Genomic DNA, 27500 nt, shown 5'->3' with positions numbered 1-27500 from the left:
AAAGAATATCACCTGTGCTCTAGATGTTTCAGCCCTGGGGGTGGAAATGACCTTGGCTGCCCTCTGCCAAATGACATCAGACTCTATAGAGAGTAACTGTGTCTGCTTCCTGTCCCTAGACGCCTCACTTCCTGTGAGGCCTGGCTTTCACGCCATTGTCCCGACCAGCTCATCAGTGACTTAACAGGACTTTTATAACAGGGCAACGCAAACATCACACACTGCAATCAGGATGCAATCAGGAGAGAACGCTAGGCCAAAGACGGCTATTACATTTTCCAGTGTTTTTGAACGCTATACACCAGGATTACCCGAATCCAGTCCTGAAGGGCCACAGTCTACTGGCTCTCATGTCTAGCCACCACTGCTGTCTCTCAAGAGAACAAACACATATAACTTTGGTATAAAAAAAATTCTCTAAAAAAGCCTCTAGTTAAGGTCTGAAATCCAAAAAGCAGCTGGACTTCTTGGTCTCCAGGACTGAACTTAAGGAATTCTGTCATACACAAACACACTCAAACTTCAACTACCTAATGTGAGTCTTGCCAGTGTGTGTGTGTGTCTCTGTGTGATCATATGTGTGTGTGTGTGTGTGTGTGTGTGTGTGTATCTCTGTGTGATCATATGTGTGTGTGTGTGTGTGTGTGTGTGTGTGTATCTCTGTGTGACCATATGTGTGTGTGTGTGTGTGTGTGTATCTCTGTGTGATCATATGTGTGTGTGTATGTGTGTGTGTGTGTGTGTGTGTGTGTGTGTGTGTGTGTATCTCTGTGTGATCATATGTGTGTGTGTGTGTGTGTGTGTGTATCCCCGTGTGATCATATGTGTGAGTGTGTGTGTGTGTGTGTGTCTCTGTGTGATCATATGTGTGTGTGTGAGTGTGTGTGTGTGTGTGTGTGTATCTCTGTGTGATCATGTGTGTGTGTGTGTGTGTGTGTGTGTGTGTGTGTATCTCTGTGTGATCATATGTGTGTATGTGTGTGTGTGTGTGTGTGTGTGTGTGGTCTTTACCTTATGAAGTAGCAGCAGAAGATGAGGCTGAGGATGAAGACGAAGATGCCCGTGCCGAAGATGACCATGTAAATGTTCAGGGGAAGATCCTGGAACGTGACGGGCGGCATGGTGCAGGTTTTGTTGGAGTAGATTAATCCCAAACCGCAGAAGCACCCTATTCCCCATACATCAAAAACAACATTCATTAACACCTCAATAATCTCTCCATGGTCATGTTTACAGCATTCAACATTTCTGAGAATTCTTCCCTCCTGCTATAAAATCCAACAGCTTTCCATTAGGGGCTCCCAGTTTCAACCTTTCAGTCTTTGGAAAGTGACCGGTGAAAAAGAATTAATCTTGATGGTACAGGTCAGGGGCTCAAGCCCCCCGTTTCCGCCATTCAAACCCTGACATGCGGATACTGCTTAAGCCTGGACACCCGATTCCACAGCTGAGCTGAGCCAAGCTGAATAGTGCTGGCTGGCTCATTGGACTGTCCTTCCTGCGTGGTTAAACTTGCTAACAATGGGTCTGTGAATGTGGTACTGGAGGAACAAACTGAAAACCAATGACAAACATGGGGAGAGGAATGTCACAGAGCGCAGCTGTGTCCGCTGACCCCTCACACACACACACACACACACACACTCACACACATACACACCACACCCATACACACACGCACACACCACACCCATACACACACGCACACACCACACACACACCACACCCATTCACACACGCACACACCACACACACACACACACACACACGCACGCACGCACACCACACACACCACACACACACACACACACACACACACCACACGCACACCACACACACACACACACACCCATACTGACGCGCGCACACACACACACACAAATTGAGAATAGGGATAACTGTGAAAAGACCGGTCTGCACTAATGGATTATTTCCGATCATAGTACATGGCTTTGTTGGTATCAAATAAATTTGACTTGTAACTAAGCGACCAGTAACGGTGACAGATACAGATCTGTATCTCTACATGAGGAAAGAAAGATCTCCATCAGGAGACGTCATGAGATGTGGGTCACTTCATTTCACGAGAAAAAATTCATTCTGTTACACAAGGCCCCCTCCATAAAGCGAGTCTAAAAGATTATCTTTTATTCATAGCAGAAAAGAAAGTAATCTGCTGAAACTATAAAAAAAGTATGTTTTTCATCAAGAGCTGAAAAACTGCCAAGCAAGTCATGGTTGCACAGGGTTAGTCAATACAGCAGCTGGATGTTTTGGGTTTTGGGGGGGGGGGGGAGGGGGGGGGGGGTTCTTTTTGTTTTTTCCATGTATGCAATGACCTGTCGGGGCACTAGGACATACTTAAATAGATCTATTAAATGACTCCAAAGTGCATATTTGTGAATAATTCACAACCCTGAAAAAAAAAAGTGATTCAAACTGATCTGGAGTCATTTGGCCAAGCAATGAACTCTCACATTCCCTCAGCCTCCAAAAGTCCGATAAACTCCTGTTTCCCTGGGAGAATTCGCTAGGTCTGGTTTTCGCCGGCGTGTAACGAAAACAGGCCAATCAGAATCCTTTTGATTGTGAGGAGTCTTAATAAGCCCCGCCCACTCCACGCTGTGAGCGTTCTCTGTTTCAGTGACGGATGTGTAACCAAACTTCAGACAAGGCATCAGGGAACGGAACTCAAGGTTCCCCCAGGGGCTTCCTTCAAGTGTGTTACTCAAGGCAGCTGTGGACGAATGAATTAGGTTTCAGGAGGTTTTAAGGTGCCCTTGGGACCGGGCTCAGTTCCAGCAATGCTGTTGATTCTAACGTCTTTCTTTCAGAGGTTGCTGACATTGTGTCTGTATTTAACCTCGAGTTACTCCAAAAAGTTACTCCAACATGACAACTCAGCCCATGTCTTCCCTACTCCTCACAGCGGACTTGAAACCACAGCAAGTGTTACAAATGGCCCAAAGGTGGTTAAATAAAGCATTGAAAACAAAACAAAACAAAAAAAATTCTTCTCCACACAGAATTGGAGGCTATTGTATTCTGGTGACATTGTACCACAGAGACCTCTCTCCATGCCCTACCAAATGCTCATGGCATTTAAAGATTTGTCATGATTGTTTTCAATCATTTTGTTTTTCTCTCCTTTATAAAAAAGCACTTCAACCCCTCATCTACGGAAGCCAGAGAGGTGTACACACAATGACAGTTTCAGAGCTATGTTACGCAAAAGGACGACACAAAGAAAACACTTTCAGGACACAGCCACGCTGCACTTATCTTTTTGAAACGCTAAAAACTCAACGTCAAAAAAACACTCTAGAAAAACTTCACAGAAAAGGAAAGAAAGAACATCCACACACACACACAAAAAAAAAAGGTTTAAAAAGGAGATTATAAAAGAAAGTTCGGACAGAGTTGTAAGACGGTGGTCCTTTACTTTCCCTCACAATAATCAGTCAAGCCATAAAATATCTGCTCTCCTGGACCCCTGTCACCTCAGCTCGCTTCCAATCAACCTTTTCTCCTCCTCTGATGTACTTCTCCATCCACACATCCTTCACCTCACCTCACTTACTTAAAGACCACTTTCAACCAGAGTCTCTTAAGTCTCGCACTGGTGTCCCAGTCCAAATATGCTAGCTATAATTCTGAACCTATATATATATATATATATATATATATATATTATCTTACTTTCATGCTATTTTAGCACTCTCAGGCTTTGGTCTAATAAGATATCTTACTCATTCCTGTAGTCCACTTCACACTGGCATATTCTTTATTCAATATAAACCATGTCTTGTGTGCTGGCAGACCAAATTCCTAAACCTCAAATGAACTCCCTTCTACACTAGAAATCACCACTGTGTTACAGGATTATGGAGGATGCATGGATATTCCGAGAGTAAAGAGTAATTCTAAAAAGATTTGTGGTATACTCACTTGGATATGCTCCAGGCAGTATCTCCTACTGTGAGTTCATTGTGAAAAGAAGAACTGACCCAGTTAATTATACAATCTGACACTGGCAAATTTCCTTGTAAATTTCAGTCCTCCCACACACACACACACACACACAGAATCTCAAAGAGACACACACATGCGCACACTCACTCAGACACACACACACACACAAACACACACACACACACACACACACACAGAATCTAAAAGAGACATACACATGCACACACTCAGACACACACACACACACACACACACACACATCATGAACCTCAGAGCTGATATTAACACTGAAGTCAAGTGATTGAGAGACTGGTAATGTTTGAGCCCAGAGAAATAATCAAAGGAGCTGGACTTGGACACTTCACGCGGCCACTTTAAAAATGCACCCTACAAAATCAGGTTCCTCAATGTTTCCAGCAAACAGACAACCCAGAAAACACCTACCACCTGAAGTGCATAATAATATGCAAACTGATGTTTTTATTCAAATCTGTTTCCTCGTCGCTTTAATATCTCACTGTTCAGGGATTTAAAATGGTTTTGCACCAGTTGGAATAATGTACACACACACACCCACACACACACACACACACACACACACACACAGCCCTAAAAATGTAGCCTCTGTCCTTTGGCTGTGTTTATTATACATTAACCATTGACTCAGCCAGTCTTCTCTGTACCTGGGTTTTAATTAAAACAGCCTCTTTTCTCTGAACTCACAACAGATGGTCTGACAGCATCATTCACCCTGATCTGAACTTCCGTTCTTATCAACAACATATTTGAGTCACTGAAAGGAGAGGGCAGATTAAAAACCAATTCTACACACATCTATGTTTCCTTTGTTCAGTGATCCAAACAAAAGGTAGAGTTTGGTTTGTTGATTCACATGGAAAAAAATTCCTTTTCTTTCTTTCTTTCTTCCTTTTTTTTTTTTTTTTTACAGATGTAGCAATCTGCTGTCCTTGTATTAGCCATACAAAGAGAAGACCCCTCTGAGATTTGAGAGAGAGAGAGAGAAAGAGGGAGAGAGAGGGAGACAATCAGACAACCCAGATCCAAAGGAATGAGGAGAGATAGGAATAGTACAAAATCTTGAAATTTTTGAGACTATAAGCTTGTTTCATAGGTAACTTATTCATGTTATATCTCCCCCAGGGGAAATTAATGAAGCATTACCGTTTTATAACCTGCCAAGCTCTCAGACAACACTTCAGTATAATACACTGAAGAGGAATTGATTTCTATGTACTCAACAAGACTTCCTCAGTAATAGAGAGCCCAAAGCGTGTCTCAGTTCTCCAATCAGCATATCATATGAGATATATTGGAATCAGAGCACAAAGAACAGGATCGTAGCTGCGTTCACATTGTATACTTCAATGAATCTGAATTAAGGAGAGTTCCTCTCCGGAAAGTAATTTTCTGTCACTCGTATCTGTGTCTGAACAGGATTACGATTTCATCACGACCACTTAAATCAGGACAGAGAGAGAGAAGACGAGGGTGATGAAACAGTTTCAGGTAATGACAGTTTTGTCGTGTAAAGCACACACACAGAGAGAGACCGACTCACTTACTAATCACAGAGACAGAGAAAGATAGAGAGTGAGAGAGAGAGAGAGAGACAGAGACAGAGAGAGAGACAAAGAGGAGGGGAGAAACACTGAGAAAAAAAGATGTGGACCATCACAGAGAGAAAAAAATAAACGAGTTCAAGCATGTAAGACCGAAAGAAAAAAGTAAAAGGGGGGGGAAAAAAAAGACTGGCCCTAGACTCGAGGAGCCTGACACAGACACGCAGACACGACGTCATACGTGACGAAATAGGAAGTATGAAATCTTTCACAACTGAACTCGTTGTAGCTATCTAGGCTCTCATAGGTATCTAGCAGACAAAATTTAAAAAAAACAACAACAAAAAAAAACAAACAAAAAAACCCTAAATATGCACACATGCCTGCAGGTCAGCTTCATCAGGTGACAAAATGATAAGCTAAGACACTCCAAAAAAACTGACTCGAGAGCTTCATTTTTGTACCGTGGCACACGTCAGTCTCACTGACCTATATTATACGGCACACCATTGTGTTACCATGACGACACGGTGTGCAGAAAGAAAGAAAGAGAGAGAGAGAGAGAGAGAGGGAAAGACGGGCACTCCTTATTCTTTGTGCAGCTCTTGTTCTCCATTAAAGATAGGTTAAGCCTTTCCAGCCCTTAAAGAACTATCTTTGACAGCTCTCCATAAGCGAGGCCTGGGGAACACGGTGCGACAGTGGTGGGTCACCTGACCGTGCATCATCTTCACCACATTAGCTCCAACTGTTATTCAAATCGGTCATTCAAAACGGATTGGGGGGGGGGGGGGGGGGGGGGTTATCTGCCCTAAATATTTTATCACAATAAAATCTGCTGATCCATCCTGCCACCACCACCACCCCCCCCCCCCCCCCCCCCCCCCTTCAGAATGTTCTGAAAAGGTATGACACGACTTATCAGATGTGTTCTCTTGCGATATGAAGGCAGTACATCATGGGTGTGAAAAATGCGGCCAGCAGCTGACGGGCAACACAGTGACTAAGCAACCACAACTGACGTTACAAAATACAACTGAGAGAGTTGTTATATGCATTTTATGTGAAATGACATTAGCTGAAACAAATTTGCTGAGGAAGAAACAAATTAGTATCTTGAGAGAGTGCAAGAGGTCGTTTAGTTTCTTAATCGTCTTCAAACCCAAAAAAAAAAAAAAAGAAAAAAGAAAACAGAAAAAGAAAGAATTTCAGAGTTTACAGGTTGGATTTGTAGTAAAACTCACATTTTGCACAAGCAGCTAAACGCTCTAGATTTGAAAAAACAGAGATCAGGAATCTGGAGTCAAGGACAGGAAGTTGCAAATGGATTAAGAATGGATAAATCTATCTCTCAGGTGGCTTCAAGAGGGTTTGTACAAAACTGTATCCTATGTCCTCCCAAAACAGGCCACGAATTAAAATGTGTGCTGGAACTCCTTTTCAGAACGTTTCATCAAATATTCAAAAAAAAAGAAAGAAAAAAGCCTCCAAAGAATTGATTGCTTTCATCCAACGACAAAATTAAATGACCTATAAAGGCTATTCAAGGCGACAAAACCAAATCATGAGTCATTCCTCTGGTGTGTTATCAAAATAAAAACGTATTGAGTGTTTGTGTACTTGTTAAACTAAATGTCAGAGCAGTGGTCAAGACATAAGGTAAAAAAAAAATCAATTGCAATCGATCACTATTATAGTGCAGTGACTCTTTATCTGCACAGAATTCATATAAATATATCTCGATGGATCGTTTCTGGGCAGAATTTTGGGCATCTTGATACGTTTGGGCATCTTGATACGTGAACATCTAGCCAAAGAACTACTACATATAACGTTTTAACCGCTAACTAGTCTGCAGTCGTTTAAAGTGAGCTATAAAGCGTAAGGGTGGAACTTGGTGTGAAAGGTATCGAGGAAAAGCGTTGTGAATCCCACAACGTGATACATAAATCCATAGCAAACAAACTAGGACGACGGAAGGAGCAGAATTCTGGCCGGATAACAGACCCTTTGTCAATGACAACCACATTTGCGCCGCATATGTGAATGACTGCACGGGGGCATTACAGACTACGGTTATCAATGACAGGTCATAAACAGTGCATATAAACTGTCGTGTCAAAATTTTAATCACATCGTGATCATCATTTCAAGTTCAACGGCGTCAAATTAGTTTTAAGCGTCAAGTTTATTCAATTCACACGTCCTGGCCCTGTTACTGTGGCCACCCCGGAGTCCCGAGATGGTAATTACAATACGGTTGATGAAAATCTCATAAAACATAACCGTTATTAAGCGTTATGCACACGCTGTTCCTAATATGATTTCTTGACATCTGTGTAAACAACGTTAAGCTTACCGTTACACCACTGGAAAGGGTGCATCAATAGCGCAGCTTTTCTCCTTGGTAAGAAATAGTCCGTGTTTATAAACAAAGAGTCGCTGCCCTTTGTCCGTGCGTCTTCTCTTAAAAACGATTTAATGGCGCGATCGATCGCATCTGGACAGCTTTAAAAGGCTTGTTACGATGACCGACAACCATACGTGAAGTAATCGTAAAACTCAAAAACATGTGTTAATTACGATAAAGTTGTGACCATTGACATCACTCTAAACTATTACTGACATTTACGACGGTTCATATTCGAACTAATTCGATACAAAATCCCGTGCGATTTTTCCCCAAATCATCGTTTCCAACTGACTTGACATCGTTCGGCAAGAACATCCGTATGCATCTGATATGACAAATACGATCAAACAACAATGCTGGCATCCATTGAAAATGGACTTGGACCTCACTAAGTGTAAGCGCCCGCCTCCGCAGAAGTGAGTGACATTGAACTTGACCAATCTGCGCCACCGCGCAACTCGGGTCAACTCCTTCTCAAAGCTCTCTTCATAAGATTTTCATATGATGTTGGTTTTGTTAGTATAAATTGATCACTTAATCTCTCAGTTGATATTAAAGAACCGCTCGCATAACGAGTAGGGTAACTGCGTTTCATTAAACCACAGAGATAGACTGGCGGCCTAAAAACACACACGGATTTTTTTTTTAAATGCACTAAAAGAGACCAAAAAAATCCTGGTAATCATGGGCTGCTTATTACAATGTGAGTTGTAGGACGCGGCAGCTGGAAGACTTTGTACTATCTCTCCCGAGAAACGGTGAAAAGTTGGGAACTGACTTGAATCCGTGATTCATAACAACTGACAAGCCTGTTACATACATACACAGCTAAAAAGGAATTAAAACCATTAAAACTGTTATAAACTCTTTGTAAATAGCTCCATCATCACTTATAGAGTATAATGGTACAAAGTCAGCTTCATGCTTCATATGAGGATGGGGGGGGGGGGGTTAAAATGATACGAGAAGACAATGAGAAGACGTTTGAAAAGACAATTCGGCTACTGAATACTGCCCTCCTCTGTCTTTTCCCAGACAAACACATTTACTTACATACACATGTATTCACACATATTCTCTCTCTCTCTCTCACACACACACGCACACAGAGGTGCACACACACTTTGTTAACGCTGTCTTTATTGTCTGGTTTTGTCTGTCTGGTTTTATACATTGAGGATATGGTGGGGAGGAGCATGTTCTTATGATGTAAAATGGTGGAGAGCACTAAAAAAATTTATATATATATATAAATTACAATTTCAGTCACTTTAAAACTATTCAGTCTTATGCCTGTGCTTGTAAAATGCTCTGCAACAGTTCTGTATTTTTACAGTTACAAAGCATTTGCTGATAAAAGCTCATTTTGAATGATCAGAGGTTTAAAAATGACACTGAACATAAAATCCAGTGTCAACCAATCACATATCAGAGTTTTTCAGTTTTCTGTTCTGTCTTTCCCATTAACACGATCTTCCTTTTACAGAAGAACAATATCAAGTACAGAGCTTAAAAACAGTTTGTCCAGACTTGTTCTGTTTGAGAGCGTGTCTGTCTACGGAGTGTGTCAGAAAAAGTAGGACAGTTCATAAGCGGTGATGTTTCCCACATAAACAGGACTATAGTTGTAAATAAGTGCCTTTATTTCTTCCTCTGGCTGGCTGAAGCGGTGGAGACTTCTTCTGGCTAAGGAGAGAGAGAGAGAGTGATTTCTCAGCAGCTAAAAAAGAAATAATTAAAAATTCCACAAGCACTTTTCATGTGTGGAAATACACTGAATATGTTGTGTTGCTGTATTCGATTCGTTTGAATGATAGTTTACAGCTCTGACAATGACACAGTTGGGTCAGAACGTTCTCCTGACTCATGTGTGAATAATATTGGTAGGGATCGTAGACAGTGTGTGGATTTTACTCTCTTCTCAGAGTTTATCTCAACCCAGAACCTGGGACGTGGACCTGGACCTGAACCTGAACCTGGACCTGGACCCAGACCTGGAACTGGAACTAAGGACAAGTTGTTTTGCTTGTGTGTTGGTTTTGTTGTTTTTTTTTGTTGATTCTACGGGTGATGTGCACATGTCTTTCTCATACAGAAACTTGTGTTTTTGCATTTAGCAGAAATATTGTTTTCCGTTTGTTTGTTTCTTTTATTCTGCAAATACATGCGGTTACCTTCATTGACAAAGAATTCAGCCAGCAGGGAGGAAACACGGACCGCGTTCTTAGAATGGGGGAACTGATAATTTGGGTCCCACTGAAATCGGTTCACCTCGGGGTGCCACTGGACTCCGTAAAAAGGATATTTTTTCCCTACAAATCCAAAGAGTGTTTCAGAAAGACCATGAATAGCTCGCCACTGCCTGTCATTGCATTAACAGTAATGTCTGTATTTTCAGGTAAACAAAAACAACAACTGTAAGTAAACTGTGTAAAAAAAAAAAGATCATTCTTATTGGATATATATTGTCTTTAAAGTCATTACCTTCCATGGTAGAAACAAATTTAGATCCGTTTTCTGCTATGTTTGTTGACAGTATGGAGAAGAAATCATTCAACTTCTGGTTATTTAAGAAAGCCTAAAAACAAAAAGAAATATTCTCTCATGTAATTCCAGCCACATTCCTTCACGTTAATTCCAGACACTCTTTCTTTAGTCATGTTTTATATTCATTTCTAAATAAAATCATCAAAAATAAGTAATTATGGTAATTGCCTAAAACATCACATCTGAAAATATGTGTGTCTCACTACTGAATTATACAAAAGATGAAAACGTGTGATTCCTCATATAATCAGCATGATTGGAAACCTTTTTTTTTTTTTTGCTTTTTTTTCCCCACTAATACACACCTCAGCAGTCACACCATAATGGTGAAAATTCCCTGTCAGAGGTTCTGTAGCCAGAGCCTTCAGAACCTTGTCCGGAAAACTCTTAAACATGCGGCTCAAAAGAGGATCTAGAGGAAGCACGAGGACAAAGATCAAACTTCACGCTCACTGAAAAGTTCGTCTGAAAAGCCATGAAGGTAGAATTTACTTGTCCAGATGTTAAGTTAAGAGTTTAAGTTAGTTAACATAGGTGTCACATAGTTAGGGGCAATAACAAACCATAACTGAGATGAGGTTTAAGGACTTTAAGAAGGTTTTGATTCATTTTGAGTTTGGGGTTTGGGAAACATGTAAAAGAATGAGGTCAAGGGTAAGTCACTACCTTCGGTGAATGTTAGGGGCAAAGACACATTTTCGGCAGTCGCACGAGTCAGCAGGTTTTCTCCCGCCACTAGTACAGTCAGCAGCTGGAGACCCAAACACGTACCCCATATCGGGAAATAGTCCCCATTGTCATTAGCCTGAGACAGGCAAAAGAGATTAAAAAAAAAAACAGATAAAAATATCACTAAGTGTTATTGAGTCACTAACATGAACACATACACACACGCACACGCATGCGCGCACACATACACGTAAACCTACGCACATACACACATAGGGACCTACACATTTAAGCACACGTACACACACACACACACACCCTTAAACATACATACACCCAAGCAAAGGAGAAATGTTCAGTCGTATACCTTCAGGGCAAGTTTGAAGTAAATTTCTGCAGTATGAGCAAAATCTGATGTCTCCAGGTCCACTGCACCTCCAATAAGAAGCAGGCTGTTTAAGAGACAAGTAAGATGGTATTACCATTCACTCATACAGTGACATGTGACCTGATCTACCATGTGTGTCTTCATATAAACACAGGCCCAGCTGACAGCATGCGGACAACATTTCACATGACAACACGGAAATTTTCAAAACCATCACAGGGTGAATCACCGCAGAGGAATGTGTGTGTGTGTGTGTGTGTGTGTGTGTGTGAGAGAGAGAGAGAGAGAGGGAGGGAGAGAGAGAGAGAGAGAGAGAGAGAAAGTTAATGTTAACATTTTTTCTGTCATCAGGTCAGAACTTGACTGTGAGCTTTTGATGGTCTCTTGAAACTTTCTTCAAATGAGTAGAGAAATCAGGAATGATACACATCTAGACAAACACACGTTACATTCCCTGTTAGTGTCACACCTGCAGTTCCTCAATTTACACACATGAAACAATAGAGTCAAAACATGTGACAGAAAGTGACAAAGGTCACAGCCTGGATTATGAGTAAAAATTCAGGCGGATCTGAATACAGTCAGGAATCTCTTCACTGTGGGCTGAGTACACACTATATCACATGATATAGGTCGCACTCTATATAGCCACTGCTATTGTATGTATCATAGTCTGGTATTTGCATTGTCGCCATGTCAACCGGTGACGCCATAGACTTGTCACGTTACCGCTATGTCAAACATTTAGCTATCATATATTAGTCACTAAAAAAAGATTGTCTTTGAAAAATTTAGTTTATTCCCAAATACTGACACATGTCAGAAGAAACCTTAAAAAAATCAATATGTTTTCTTTAACAAATAAGAAGTAGACAAACAATAAGATAAAGTTAATGACAACGTGGATGAAAACTCCTCTCAGTTGCATTATCATAAATGTCCTGTTGATTACATGCTTCTGAACCATGAAGTGAGGGAAAACCTACCCGTTGATTGATTTGAAGATTTTCTCATGTTCAGCAAAGCTTTGATTTAATCTGTTGGGAGCAGAAAAGTACACACATTATACATTTTGAAACTGCAATATTTAGAGATGATTTCGAGCGTGTAATTGCCCTCATTCATTGCCCACAATCTACATTCAGCATCACAAGTGCTTGCCTAAATAAGGAAACCGGTGCATAATTGTTCTGAATCAAATCCGTCTTTGAGTCCTTAAAATACAGTTTCATTCAAATACGTAATTTTTAAATTTCATTGAACACGGCGTATCCGGTGATTGAAACTAATTTGTTTAATTGATCGAAGATGTAACTTACTTTACTGGCATCACCCTAGCCCCGCCTGACTCGACGTACTGTACGTAAGATGCAGGGATATATGTCTTTCCAAATTTCTTCATAACATCATCCGAAATCTCCTGAGTTAAAATACCTAGAAGAATACATCCAAGATGCAAGAACAAGATATTCTCAATGATTCACTGTTGCAGAAAGGTTTAGTTTCTATCGACTACTCGCAGAGCAAGTAGCCACTAAAAAAATCTGTTAAATAAATATTTACCGATGATTGGTCTGTTGTTCTCTTGTGCGTCAGCTTGGAGACGTGTTGGTAAAAGAGCGCTGCACACTCCAGTAATAACGCAGGAAAACAGCAGTGTGTTGAGCGCGAGCATGCCGCTCTTCATGTTGAAACCCCTGTATGCAATGTGTACCGTAATCGTACATGCAAGAAATAAGTTTGTCGGGTTTCGTGTGAGCTGTAATCGTATAACTGCAGAGGAAGTTATCAAAGGGGAGGAGTTTGGACTTTTCAGAGGAAGGAAAAGTGCTTCACATAGTTGCCGCAAATATATGTACGGTAGTTATGGAATACCCAAAGTGGGTTGCGCTTCCGTGAGACACTGGCGTCTCGCCCACCCGAACTGCGGTCATTATTTTGTTCCCGAATGGCTGGGATCACCTCAGCTTCTCAACCATTTCGTGCTTGTACGAATACGAAACAGGCTACTTTATTAATCCCGAGGGAAACTGTGTCTCTGCATATATTGTTTTGATTTTAACTCTTATAAAGGAAAAGGAAAAGCGAAGAAGAAGAAAAAACATGTGAATAATATAATAACTTAATTTATGTTTTGCCTTTTAGGTGTATTATTAGTTGTAGTCTATTATAGCCACTTCAATAAGTGTAGTGGCATCACCGATTACATGCGCTGTTTTATTCTGCCGCTAGATGTCACCAAATTATTTCTATCTATCTTTCTATCTTGTATTCGAGCGCAAATTGAAGTCCAAATCGAAACATAAATGAACACGGTTGATGTGCCGAGGAGTTCTATTTAGGATTGTTCTAAAAGAGTCGAAATGAATGAACACGACCTGGTTCTCTGAGAAACTATTTGAAACTCGTGTTGGTGTTCTGCAAAAGTGAACTGCCATGTGAGAAATATCCAAACATTCTTAAATAAATTACATCACACAGCAGATCGCGATTCACGTCATAACCATTTTCACTGTTTCCAAATCTTGACGCACATAATAAAGATTCCACGAAGAAAAACGAACCCTCAAACAACATTTTGAATACATGGAATGAGCACGATTACACAAGTGAATCAAAAGTGATCAAAAGAACTTTGAACCTAGACTGTGGCAAATCAACAGAACACATGGATCATACTGAAGTGAATCAACATGTTCTTTGGGTGTATCTCTGAGCTGAAATGTTGCTTTTTTTTTGGTCAAGGCAAGTAAATGGCAACAAAGGTAAGGTAAGGTAAAGGTAAGAGAAGCCTATCAGGCAGGCCTAGTCCCAATTATTGTCACAAATGATCTTTTTCATATCATGCCATCCTTCAGCTATGTAAACCAGTGACAGCAGATTACAGAAATGTAAGGGCACCCAGAAAACGAAGAAAGATGTAACGATGCCGGTCAAAAGTTTGGTCATCCAGGGACTGTTCCAGAACGGCGACCGTCTCACCCGTTTGTGGAGGCAGAGGTAAAAACAGGCCAGCGTGGAGAATGGAACTACAAATCCCAATGTGGTTTGTCCCAACAGGACAAAGGCTTCCACTAACACACTGCGATAGTCCACCGTACACCTCTGATATGGGTCGTTCTTCACCGTCCTCACGGAAATGGAAGGGGAAGCAATGCAGCACTCTAACGCCAAAACCCCACCTTGCATGGCCCATCGTCCTGATAGTCTGATACCCTTTTCCACTGCCGCGGTGTCTGTGCCGGTGCCGATGCCTAATCGAGCACCGGGGCCGCGCTTTTCCACTGACAAAATACTGGTGCCGGTGCCGGTGTCGAAAAGCTGGCACCGGCACGGCACCACAGATACCCCTTTTCCACTGCCGCGGTGCCGGTGCCGGTGCCTAATCGAGCACCGGGGCCGCGCTTTTCCACTGACAAAATACTGGTGCCGGAGCCTAAAAGCTGGCACCGGCACGGCACCACAGAATTGTTGGTCCCAAAAGTTGGAACCGCTGACGTCAGATGCTATGCAAATAAGAACCACGCGAGAACCAATCAGTGCAGCGTTCGATGTGTTTGGTACGTGACGTTTCCTAGAGAGGCGGGAGTAACAAAAAACGTCTGACTGAGTAGCGGTAGGCTAAAGGATAGTATGAAGCATGAAAATATGTATATGATTAAAAGATGTATGAGCAACAATTTTTGTCTACATCAACACGGGCTGTTGTTTACATGTTACATGAACGTAGTCGGACCCAGAGTGGTAGAAAAAGACACTCTCTCTCTCTCTCTCGGCTCTGGCTGGTGCAAATAAACCACTGCAGACCTTCATTTAAACACTCGTTTTAACTTTTGAGCTAGGTGACAGACTTAATATTTTCATGAATTTTGCCCCCAGAGCGAAAAGTTATAGGGCAAAATTCGTGAGGGGTTTCGCTGTGTGGAAGCCTAGCGTAAAAGTAAATTTATAAAAAGCAAGCAGATGCGTTCTGTCCGACATTATTTTTCCCCATGGATTTTACCCAGAGTTTCGCTACGTAGCGTTCGGTTCCCAAACCTGTGGAAATGCGGGCCGGTTCTCAGAGGCACCAGGAGCAGAGACAGAAGGTCGCACACGGCCAGACTGAGCATTAGCGTCAGCGTGAAACTCTCTCGCTTAAACCCTCGTCCGATGGCCGCCACCACCGCGGTGGATACCCACCAGGGCGCAGAAACCCATGACCAGCGCGGGCACCACGCATTCTGTCTTTCAGTGATGCTTTACTGCCTTCGGCAACAAAGATGCCCTTGGTGTTGGCTGAAACTGTTTTGAATTTAATGCTTTTCAGTGGCTCTGTGACATTTATACAGCCGCTCATGGCAGATTATCACTACCTTATCGTGTCACCTGCCGATGCACGAGGGCCGGGGCAGCCGAAACCCCGCCGACGACCCACGTGCTTAACAGCAGGGCGAGGCGTACCGGATTCCCCAGCTTGGACCAGCGGTTCGGGTAGAGAACCTGAACGTACCGCTGCGCACTGAGGAGGGTCACGTTCATCACGCTGCTGTACAAACTCCAGTAGATCAGGTAGGACAGGAACTTACACAGACCCGGGCCGAGGATCCAGCCCCAGAGCAGAGCGCAGATCCAAACGGGCAGGGTCAGCAGGTCCGACACGGCCAAGCTCAGCATCAGCCGAAAGGTGAAGTTGTCTCCCTTGAGCCTCTGGATCAGCACGGCTAGAACCGTGACGTTGCCCGGTACGCCCAGGGCGAAGCACAACCCCAGGATCACGCTCGGGACCAAGACATCAGTGCTCCAGTCAGGGCCGTAAGTGCCGTTAGCCAGGGCAGAGGAGTTGTACTGCTGCATGTTTAATGCCATGGTGTTGGTGCCGTGTAGCAGTCCTTTGTCTACCAGTAGGAGAAGTACACGGTGGCTTATTTAAATACGGTGTGAGGAAAACAGTGGTGTGGGTTTTGATGTTTTCTTTTTGTTTTTTTCCGTCACTGTCGAAGGGATGACACAACAAAACACACATGTACAGAAACAGAAAGAAAGAATGAGTGCCTCATGTTAATTCCCTGACCGAAGCGGTTAATGGTCTCTCACCCCATCGCCCAGACAAGACAAAAACTTGCCTGTTGCTAGATGTAACCATGTCTGCAGACGTGTGGGAACGTTTAACTTCTTACCCTACACATGTTGATTTTTGAGGGTGATTCAAAAGAGCTTTGGTCTTTTTTCATTAATGTTTTTATGGAAGAATTCTACATGCCATTTGTGTACATGAGAAATGAGGAAATGTACTGTGAAAAGTTTATAAATGTCCTTATACTCAAAATTAAATACCAGGCACTATAAATAGGAATTGTTGTTTTTTGAAATAAGTCCTACATTTTTCTAAGATTAATCTTCAGTGGGTTTTTTTTTTTTTTAGTGCGTTCATGTGGTCTCGGAATACTGGAAAAATGAGTTCCAGACTGGGAAAATTCACATGAACGCCCCCTCAAATCCGAACAATAACTCGGAAAGTCGGCGAAAACTGTGGTACACGACTTGCCGAGTTGTTGACGTCATACACGCAGAAACATGGCTGACAAAAACTTTGTCGCGTCCGTCGTGTTGATTCCACATTCCGACATACGAAGCACACGAACACACCGGAGTCGGAAGAACGACTTCACAACTCGGAAAATGGGACCGTGAGTGCAGGGTACATGTATCTAAAGAACTATTCCAGAACACCCGACCATTCCAAGATCATGAATGGCCGTGTTTGCGTCGTGGGCGATCGAATCACAAGTTGACAGCGCTAAACAACCACCAAGTGTAAACGACCACCAAGAAGCCTTGTGATCGGATCACTCAAACCACTTGCCGAGGTGGTCTGGGACGCATTTGACCACATATCTTTTGAAGTGAAATCCGAACACAAGTGGTCAGCTGGACACCTTACGCATGATAGACACAGGTTTAAACGGCAATGTGTCTCGGATGTCCACTTGTGATCCGATCTTCCAAGACGCATTTTAAAACCAAGTGTCAACAGGGCCACTGTTTCCTCTTGTAATTAATGGGGTCAGTTTGAAAGAACGTCTAAGGTGCAGAGAGGTTTACTGTTGCAGAAAGGTTTAGTTTCAATCAACTGATGCGCGGTTGCTGCATTACTGGCTGCGCAGTAGCCACTAAAATCTGCTGGTCTGTTGTTCTCTTGCGCGTCAGCTTGGAGACGTGTTGGTAAAAGGGCGCTGCACATTCCGGTAACACCGCAGGAAAACAGCAGTTTGTTGAGCGCGAACATGCCGCTCTTCATGTTGAAACCCCTGTAATGTGTACCGTAATCGTACATGCAAGTAATAAGTTTGTCGTGTTTCGTGTGAACTGTAGTGGTATAACTGCAGAGGACGTTATCAAATGTGAGGTGAGGAGTTTGGACTTTTTAGAGGAAGGAAAAGTGCTTCATGTAGTTGCCGCAAATATATGTACGGTAGTTATGGAATATCCAGTGGGTTGCGCTTCCTTGAGACACTGGCGACTCGCCCACCAAAATTATGGTCATTATTTTGTTACCGAAAGGCTGGGATCACCTCAGCTTCTCAACCATTTCGTGCTTGTACGAATACGAAATACTTTATTAATCCCGAGGGAAACTGTGTCTCTGCATATATTGTTTTGATTTTAACTTTTGATATAAAAAACGAAGAAGAAGAACAAACATGTGAATAATAGAATAACTTTAATTTATGGTTTGCCTTTTAGGTGTATTATTAGTTGTAGCCTATTCTAGCCACTTCAGTAAATTCAGTGGCATCACCGATCACATGCGCTGTTTTATTCTGCCGCTAGATGTCACCAAATTATTTCTATCTTGCATTCGAGCGCAAAGTGAAGACTAAATCGACGTTAGACCCGACGTATGACTGAACGCGGTTGATGCGCCAAGGAGTTCTATTTAGGATTATTCTAAGAGAGTCAGAATGAATGAACACGATCTGGTCCTCTGAGAAACTATTTGAATCTCGTGTTGGTGTTCTGCAAAAGTGAACTGCCATGTGAGAAATATCCAAACATTCTTAAATAAATTACATCACACAGCAGACCATTTTATAACCATTTTCACTGTTTCCAAATCTTGACGCACATAATAAAGATTCCCCGAAGAAAAACGAACCCTCAAACAACATTTTGAATACATGGAATGAACACGATTACACAAGTGAATCAAAAGTGATCATAAGAACTCTGAACCTAGACTGTGGCAAATCAACAGATCACATGGATCATACTGAAGTGAATCAACATGTTCTTTGGGTGTATCTCTGAGCTGAAATGTTGCTTTTTTTGTTTGTTTGTTTGTTTTTTGGTCGAGGAGAGTACATGGCAACATGCAAGTGTATCTGCTAACTAGGCTGAGTAGATCTTGAGGATCCAGCTGTGCGAGTCTGTAGCTGTCCATGCGAGAAGGCATAAAGGAAGGGGTTTAGGCACATGTAAAGGTAAGAGAAGCCTATCAGGTAGTCCCAATTATTGTCACACGTTATCTTTTTCACATAATGCCATCCTCCAGCTATGCAAACCAGTGACAGCAGATTACAGAAATGTAAGGGCACCCAGAAAACGAAGAAAGATGTAACGATGCCGGTCACAAGTTTGGTCATCCGGGGACTGTTCCAGAACGGCGACCGTCTCACCCGTTTGTGGAGGCAGAGGTAAAAACAGGCCAGCGTGGAGAATGGAACTACAAATCCCAATGTGGTTTGTCCCAACAGGACAAAGGCTTCCACCAGCACACGGCGATAGTCCACCGTACACCTCTGATATGGGTCGTTCTTCACCGTCCTCACGGAAATGGAAGGGGAAGCAATGCAGCACCCTAACGCCAAAACCCCACCTTGCATGGCCCATCGTCCTGATGGTCCCAGCTTGGCCCATCGCCGTGGGTAGAGTATCTGCAGGTAACGCTGTATGCTAAGCAGGGTCACCGTCAGCACACTGCTGTTCAAGCTCCAGTGACTCAGAAAGAAGAGAAGCTTGCAAGCGAACTCACCCAGGCTCCAGCCGACGAGCAAGTTCATCATCCGCAGAGGCACCAGGAGCAGAGACAGAAGGTCGCACACGGCCAGACTCAGCATCAGGGTCAGCGTGAAACTCTCTCGCTTAAACCTTCGTCCGATGGCCGCCACCACCGCGATGTTGGCCGGGATACCCACCAGGGCGCAGAAACCCATGATCACCGCGGGCACCGTGCGTTCCGCGTCCCAGTGATGCGACGTCGACATCCTCAGGCTGAACAGAGATCAAACCTGCAGAAATAAGAAGTCCAGTTATCCAGGATTATGTCTCAGAGGAGGGTCGAAAATGGTGCATCTCGGTCCAAAAACGGACAGAAGTGAGAGGGCAAGAGTAAGGCATCGATTACTATGAGCCGCTTTACTTCTCTAAACAACAAAGAAGCCCTTGGTGCTGGCTGGACCTGCTTTGAATTTACTGCTTCTCAGTGGCTCTGACTGTGACGTTTATACAGTGGCTCATTGTAGACGATCACTGATGGACCATGGTTATGGCACTCAGTAATGAGACATCATTTTGTCTTATAAAGAAATCTACAAGCGAGAGATAGTCCAGCTGAGCTATTCTAAAACATTCTAGAGTCTCCCTGTGAGTGTGTGTGTGTGTGCGTGTTTTGCATTCACAGTTCATTTGACATTTTAGAAGCATTTGAATTGAAATTTGCTGTATTGTGGAACAGAACAAGAGTTTTACAGCGAGATTATGTCATTCCAGCTTTATGAGCAGTGTTGCTGGGCATTTCTTGACGGTGTTTTCCCCCATCTGCAGTGATCACTGTTTAACATATTAATTCACAAATAAGCTATTCTTTTAAAAATCCATTTAAAGTAAAGCAGAAGTGAAATATATCACATCTGTTTATAAAAGAGTCAATATCATTACAACACAATCAGTAACAGTCATCCTGAAATAACCATGTCACAATTAGAAAACTTTTCATGGTCACCATGGATACTTGCTAGTATTATGTAGCAGGGGTTTTTTTTTCGGTTTTTTTTTCTTTTTTGTTTTACAGTTTGACAGTGTATTTGAAACTTTGAAAGTGTCTTATGATCAACACAGGGTGTGCTTTGTTGTGGTGTGTGTGTGTGTCTGTGTGTGTGTGTGTGTGTGTGTGTGTGTATGCAAGGATGAGCATTGGGGATAAGATGTGTGTAGTGGCACCAGGGTCAGATTTCTCACCACAGCCCTCGTGATGAGGTAGAAAGCGTTTTTCCATGGAGACGGAAAACTTTGCGTGAAGCCACATAATTGCATAAAAAGACATTTTCAAAAGACACCGTGGTGCGTTGGTGGAAGCAGATAGAACTTGTTCAAGCTCGCTTTAAGGTTCCGCCTAAACTGTTTGTTGTTGTTGTTGTTGTTTTATTTTATTCCTTGTACGTTTAGATCTACTTGTCAATCGTTTTTGTGCAGACCCAAAAGCCTGTGTGAGACCCTGCTCAGGCACACAGTTACGGGCAAATACTTTTGAACATATCTGCTGAACATGATCTTGTTGGTTGACAACCAAAGAAAAAAAAAAAGTAGAAGTTCCTTTTTTGTGTCTTTAGGAAGAAACTTTTGAGCAATTTCATTGTGTGACTTCTCGTTTTCTTTGTTATATGGAAAAGTACCTTGTCTGACAGAATATGAAACCAACATGGACAATTTCATCAAAATATTAACCCGAGCAAGGTTGGGCATGAGAGTTCGTCAGTCTAAACATGACTCAGACCCACTTATCGTCTGTCATATGCTGTCTGCATGCGTGATGTAAACATCAGACTGAAACTGTTCTCCATATCTGGCATATGACAGAAAATGGATACAGTTCAGTTAAGCGTACTTATGTGTTAGGTTATGTATTTTACATACTGGTGGTGAGAGAGAATATGTTCTCCAGGCAGTGCAAAAATGAATGAAACTCAGGGTGGTGATGAAAAAAAAAAAAAAAGATTTATTTATGTTTCTGTTTTTTGCAGCGTAACAGGCCGATAACAATGCTCTACAATGTTCTGGTGTGTTCTTCTGAAAACACACGCTCACACCCACACACATACTCACACACACACACACACACACACACAGAGGGAGAGAGAGATAATGACACACACACAGAGAGGGGGAGAGAGATAGAGAGAGAGAGATAATAACACACACGCACACACACGGGGGGGGGGGGGGGGGATAAAACACACACACACACACACAGAGAGGCAGAGATAATATCAGTGTTTCCTTTTCTTTGTTTTTGCTGTAATAAAATTTACCATAAGAACACACACAGAAAAATAATCATAATTACATCCAGGGAAGAACAGATAAGACAGCATTTTAATCTGACCAGCTTTCGATCAAACACATACATAACTTTTTGCCTTTTCATGATGTGTATTGAAAGCACAAAGATCGTAGACGTTAAGAAAGAACAAAGCAAGAACTGTAAATGATACAAACACAATAATGAACTGTCACCCCTAACCTCAGTTTAAATGTGTACTCATAACAGTTGTGCCTCCTTCTATGGATCCTGTTTCGAGTTTCGATTCAGGTAAGCATTTCGTCGCAGATCGCCGGAGGGCTTTTGAGGAAAAGGCATAGAGAAAGGGGTCCACACAGCTGTTTATGAAGGTCAGAGCTCCAGTGATGCCGGCAACGAAGTCAGATAGATCCATCAGTTTGTCTGATTCGCTCCAGATGGCACTGATGGTCAGGATATTAATGATGTGAATGGGCACCCAGAAAATGAAAAAACAGACCACGATGCTGCTCACCAGCCGCGTCATTCTTCTGGAGCTGAAGAGAGGCGTCTGGTTCACCCTCTTGTGAAGACTGAAGTAGAAGGACACCAGGACTGAGAAAGGTATGACAAACCCCAGCAAAGTCTCTAGCAGCAGGGTGGCTGCCTGCTCTTCTCTTGAGGCATAGAGGGCATGACAGTAAAGTTTGGGTTCTCCGTCGTATCGTCTCACCTGCCTATGGACGAGGGCCGGGGCAGCCAAAACCCCGCCGACGACCCACGTGCTTAACAGCAGTGCGAGGCGTACCGGATTCCCCAGTTTGGACCAGCGGTTCGGGTAGAGAACCTGAACGTACCGCTGCGCGCTGAGGAGGGTCACGTTCATCACGCTGCTGTACAAACTCCAGTAGATCAGGTAGGACAGGAACTTACACAGACCCAGGCCGAAGATCCAGCCCCAGAGCAGGGCGCAGATCCAAACGGGCAGGGTCAGCAGGGTCAGCAGGTCCGACACGGCCAAGCTCAGCATCAGCCGAAAGGTGAAGTTGTCTCCCTTGAGCCTCTGGATCAGCACGGCCAGAACCGTGACGTTACCCGGTACCCCCAGGACGAAGCACAACCCCAGGATCATGCTGGGGACCAGCACCCCAGCGCTCAGGTCAGGGCCGTAAGTGCCGTTAGCCAGGGCAGAGGAGTTGTACTGCTGCATGTTGAGCGGTCGGTGCGGGTGCCGTGTAGCAGTCCTTTGTCTGCCAGTAGGGGAAGTACACGGTGGCTTATTTAAATACGGTGTGAGGAAAACAGTGGTGGTTTTTTTTTGGTTTGTTTTTGTTTTTTGCACCACTGTCGAAGGGATGACACAACAAAAAAAAAAACCACGTACAGAAACAGAAAGAAAGAATGAGTTCTACATGTTAATTCCCTGACCGAAGCAGTTAATGGTCTCTCACCCCCATCACCCAGACAAGACAAAAACTTGCCTGTTGCTAGATGTAACCATGTCTGCAGACGTGTGGGAACGTTGAACTTAACCTACACGTGTTGATTTTTGAGGGTGATTCAAAAGAGCTTTGGCCTTTTTTCATTAATGTTTTTATGGAAGAATTCTACATGCCATTTGTGTGCATGAGAAATGTACTGTGAAAAGTTTATAAATTATAATCAAAATTGAGTACCAGGCACTATAAAATGGTTTTTTTTTGTTAAATTTAATATCTATAAAATCTATCTAACGAACTGTTCCAGAACATCCAACCATTCCAAGACAATGACTGTTCCCTCTTGTAATTAATGGGGTCAGTTTGAAAGCCCGTCTAAAGTGCATCCCACACCGTTCGATTGGCTAATGAGAAAACAAAGAAATTCCAAACGCTCATCTTATTTCCTACATGGCCCAGACTTCCCTAGGGTTTACGTCACAGTGTCGCTGTTGTGATTGGCTTCCAAGTGTTATTTGTGAGGACAAGATGCTGATGGCATGCTGTTGTAATAACATCGCCTTGCATGCAGTGACAGTTTCACTGTTTTCTTAAAAGTTTGTGAGGGGTTGTTTCGCGTAACATGAATTAGAGGGAGAAGATAATCTGTCTTTTAAGAAGAATAATGGAAGTGGAAGAGAGGACAAGTGACTTTTCAGAGGGAAACTGTCTGACAGCTGTTGATGGTAAGCGGTTTTACTTATTTATTTATGGTAAACGGTAACTAAGTAATGGATGGTACCGGACGCTTCCCCCCCCCCTGAACGTTCATCTTAAGGCGTTTTCTTGTGTAGACTTTTCCAGAATAATCTACTTGCTGCTCATTTGATGACGCGCAGTTTCGCAGTTTCTTGTACAACGTACATAACTGTTTAGAAAAATATTTTTTCCCGAGAAGAAAAACAGCAATTTTTTTTTTAAACGAATGAAACGTTTGAGGGGGTAGTTTGTTGCGTTGAAAAAAAAAAACGACGAAATATCTGACTTCCATCAGCTGGGGCTATACTCTTTGTTTTAAAATCTTAAACCTCTGAGGGCAATTTCGCTGGAAGAGGCATCAGGAATGTTTTTATTTGGACGAGGGTCAATGGTTCTTAAGTGCTCGTAAAAGGTGAACTTTTGAACTTGGAGTCACCCCCGCGGCACAGTGACTACAAGGCTCTCCCCTTTGAGGGATTCGTTTGTGATTTGGGAAGGATTAACAAAATGGCAACGCAAAAAGTTCCATCTGAAAAGATCATTTCATTGTTTATCGCCTACTACACCTTTGTTTGGACTGAGCAATAACTTTTCCCCTAACGTTTAACATGTTGTTATTCCCTGAGCAAATTCTATTTTAACTGCTGTCTCTGTTGTATCAGAAACAAATGTAGAGGTTATTGACTTCTTTATGGAACTAAAAACAAATCATTGTCCTTTTTTTTTTTATTTGCTCGTGCATTCACATGTGAGAAAACATGCAGCGAATTTACTTGTAGTCTATTATAGTGACAGTGACTTAAAATTGCCACAATTTTGAATTAAACTGACCATATTGACCAGTTTTTTTGTTTATATGACGGGTGGAGATTTTGTCCAATCCATCGGTGATCTCGGTGTTCATCGGCGTTAGCTATTTTGAATGAAACAAATTAAAAAGACGGATCATTCTTTTTTTCGTAAGATCTTTTTTGGTAAAGCTGATTGTAACTCAGCGCTATCTGAGTAAGGCAGTGCTGTTTTCTGCCCTGGTTTGGATTACAGAGTAGCATTTTAGCAGTGGTTGCTCCCTCTGGAATCACCGCGAGTGGATGTTGTGGTTACTAGGCAACCTTCATTCCTCTGGCCTTCTGTGGGATGCTGAAGAGGCCAGGAGGGTAATCATATTAAAAGCTTGTTAAACGTCTCTGTAGACCTCAGAAAGCTCGTTCAAAAACGTTTCTGTCAATACTGTCAATCGCGGTTATGCGTCAAACGCTTTTTTGAAGAAAAAAAAAGAGGAAGATCCATACAGTTCCATACAGAATCTCTTTTAATATAGCTAATCTGTTCATTGTTGTATTAATAGTCTGTGCATCCGCGTGGGCTCTGCTTATCATCGCGTAAATGACATCACGTTTTGTTCGTCAGGTTGTGAAACCTATACCACGCGACACCATTCTACACCACAAGATAATCTGCGTTCGACAGATTAAACCAGTCCATTAAAGTATTGCGGTATATATGAAAACCTTCATCCCCACAAAATATGCTGTTGGTATGCGCCAGCTTTTCCCCTAAGTGACGTACAGACGTTCACAGAACGTGGCTGGATCTGTGGTATCTGATAAAGTAATAAGACATAAAAAATAAAAAAAAGTCCGTCCTTTGATCTTCGGGTGGCTGGTGCGAGTCACGCCCTGTCTATGATATGAGTGTATGGTCTTTGATAAAGTGGTTAATGAAGCATCATGGGAAGGTTCGTGTCAGTCGTTGCTTATGGGGTTAGTGAGAATATTCTAAATGTGGTTTTGAAGATTTTTGGGGTAAAAAGTCTACAGTGCTGAAAGAACCTTTTTTTTAAGCCAGGCTGAAAGGTCAAAAACTTTCTAATTAGTTTGGAGGGCTGTGTGTGCGTGTGTGTGTGTGCGTGCATGCGTGTGTGTGTGTGTGTGTGTGCGTGTGCGTGCGTGCGCGTGTGTGTGTTTGGGTAAGTGTGCATCCAAAGACGGGCTCCCAGTGATTGATGGGCTTACACGGTGTGACTGATGGTGCCAATCTGTCACACACCAAACGACCCCCCCAGTCACAACACCCCTTTGTGCCCCCGCCCCCCTCTTCTCTACCTAGCTGTGGGGTTCACTAGCACTGCAAGCCCCCAGACCAAAGAGGACGAAGGAGTGTCCTCCATCCTGTTCTCCTGCTGTCTCCTGGGTTACTCATTATCATCTGCCAGCAACACAAACAAACAAACAAAAAACACAGTGTTCCTTTGGCATATGAGAACAGTTAGAACATCTTGAAAACTTCTGTGCTTTATTCCCCTCACACTTTCCCTAAAACGTTTTGATGGAGGGGTAAATTTGCGTAAGGCTATGTTCAGCTCATTCATCTGTTTGTTTTTCCCCGTAGGGAATATTCCACATGGTAATATCTCCTGGCCCCTGGGACACTACAGTAAAAGAGCGGAAATGTCTGCCTGTCACTGTCTCTCTCTCTCACTTTCTCTTTGTGTAGATGATATTGATATGACTGCACAGAATATATACCAGTTTCTATAAATGTATATTTCAAAATCCTTCATCACGCCCTAAGTGGTTGTATCAAAGTAATTTTGTCATGAAGTATTTGCTTGGTGAATTAGTGGGGGGGTTTTTTGGGCCATGTCAGTAAAATGTTTCGTGGCTGTACTTTAGATGTCCAGCAGGGGGGGACATAATAACACCTTACAGTAACATTCCTCTGCCATGTCTCTGTGTTATAGTAACACACCGGAGTTTTATTTTTCTTCTCTGCAGTGGATCATCTCTCCTCTGGTTTTTGTGGTGTCAGACTTCATCCTGTCCCTGCGTGGGATAAATATACATGCAGCTGTTCAGAAGTAGCTGCTGCTCAAGTTTGTTTCTTTTCTACTCTCTCTCTTTCTCCCGCTGTCTCTGCCTCTCTCTCTCTCTCTCTCTATGTCTCTGTCTCTGCTCCATTGCTATGCCGGACTGGTGAGAGAGTTTGAGGTCACCCCTGGTTCAGGCTTTTCTGACCTCTGTGACCGAGTCATTTAAAGCCCTGGGAACCTCTGATCATTGGTTAATGGGCTACAGGGACTTGTTAAAGTGAGGCACGGAGAAAGGACTGCATTGTTGCTGAAGGCAGTGATTGAGTTATGAGGGTTGGGGCTGATTGGGTTGTAAATGCGAAGATAGAAGGCAATGCATAGAAGGCATTGTAGTGTGTGTGTGTGTGTGTGTGTGTGTGTGTGTGTATGCGTGTATGTACTGAACTTAACAGAGTTATGTATGGCTGCTGATAATAGAGTTGTTTATAACTGTGTATGTGGACTTTTATGTAGAGCTGTATACAGTGTATAGTGTTGTGCGTGTGTGTGTGTGTGTGCTGGGGCTAATAGAGTTGTGTGTGTGTGTGCTGAACCTTGTGGACTTTTGTGTGTGTGTGTGTGTGTGTGTGTGTGTGTGTGTGTGTGTGTGTGTGTATGTGCTGAACCTTATAGAGCTGGAGCTAA

The 27500-nt window shown here is 42.8% G+C and overlaps 5 protein-coding genes across 5 annotated transcripts in view; all 5 read right to left on the bottom strand.

Moving 5' to 3' along the window:
* Window positions 1-7936, bottom strand: part of rnf122 (ring finger protein 122) — a 12668-nt gene extending 4732 nt beyond the window's left edge. Inside the window, exons 1-2 of the mRNA XM_030790596.1 lie at window positions 7912-7936; window positions 1012-1168 (exon numbers count right to left, since the gene is read on the bottom strand). Of these exons, the coding sequence (XP_030646456.1) occupies window positions 1012-1168; window positions 7912-7936 (182 nt within the window). The remainder of the gene's footprint in view (window positions 1-1011; window positions 1169-7911) is intronic.
* A 1596-nt stretch (window positions 7937-9532) lies between these two features.
* Window positions 9533-13256, bottom strand: LOC115805599 (gamma-glutamyl hydrolase). The gene is made up of 9 exons (XM_030766236.1): window positions 13133-13256; window positions 12889-13003; window positions 12556-12606; window positions 11549-11633; window positions 11179-11317; window positions 10818-10924; window positions 10450-10543; window positions 10140-10277; window positions 9533-9651 (listed from the first exon to the last, which is right to left on the bottom strand). The coding sequence occupies exons 1-9, from the start codon at window positions 13254-13256 to the stop codon at window positions 9533-9535; spliced, it is 972 nt and encodes a 323-aa protein (XP_030622096.1).
* A 1118-nt stretch (window positions 13257-14374) lies between these two features.
* Window positions 14375-17849, bottom strand: LOC115805589 (uncharacterized). Its single transcript, XM_030766223.1, has 5 exons — window positions 17654-17849; window positions 16800-16842; window positions 15938-16421; window positions 15624-15792; window positions 14375-14823 (listed from the first exon to the last, which is right to left on the bottom strand). The coding sequence occupies exons 1-5, from the start codon at window positions 17847-17849 to the stop codon at window positions 14375-14377; spliced, it is 1341 nt and encodes a 446-aa protein (XP_030622083.1).
* A 1087-nt stretch (window positions 17850-18936) lies between these two features.
* Window positions 18937-19815, bottom strand: LOC115805580 (C5a anaphylatoxin chemotactic receptor 1-like). Its single transcript, XM_030766211.1, has one exon. The coding sequence runs from the start codon at window positions 19813-19815 to the stop codon at window positions 18937-18939; it is 879 nt and encodes a 292-aa protein (XP_030622071.1).
* Window positions 19816-22071: 2256 nt separating this feature from the next.
* LOC115805571 (leukotriene B4 receptor 1-like) lies at window positions 22072-23037 on the bottom strand. The gene has a single exon (XM_030766199.1). It carries the CDS (start codon window positions 23035-23037, stop codon window positions 22072-22074), a length of 966 nt encoding a protein of 321 aa, XP_030622059.1.
* Window positions 23038-27500: the final 4463 nt, after the last annotated feature.

The sequence above is a fragment of the Chanos chanos genome, chromosome 1 (genome assembly GCF_902362185.1).
Source record: "Chanos chanos chromosome 1, fChaCha1.1, whole genome shotgun sequence".
Lineage (NCBI taxonomy): Eukaryota > Metazoa > Chordata > Actinopteri > Gonorynchiformes > Chanidae > Chanos > Chanos chanos.
The sequence above is the reverse complement of the archived record's forward strand: the minus strand, read 5'-3'. Positions and strand labels throughout refer to the sequence as shown.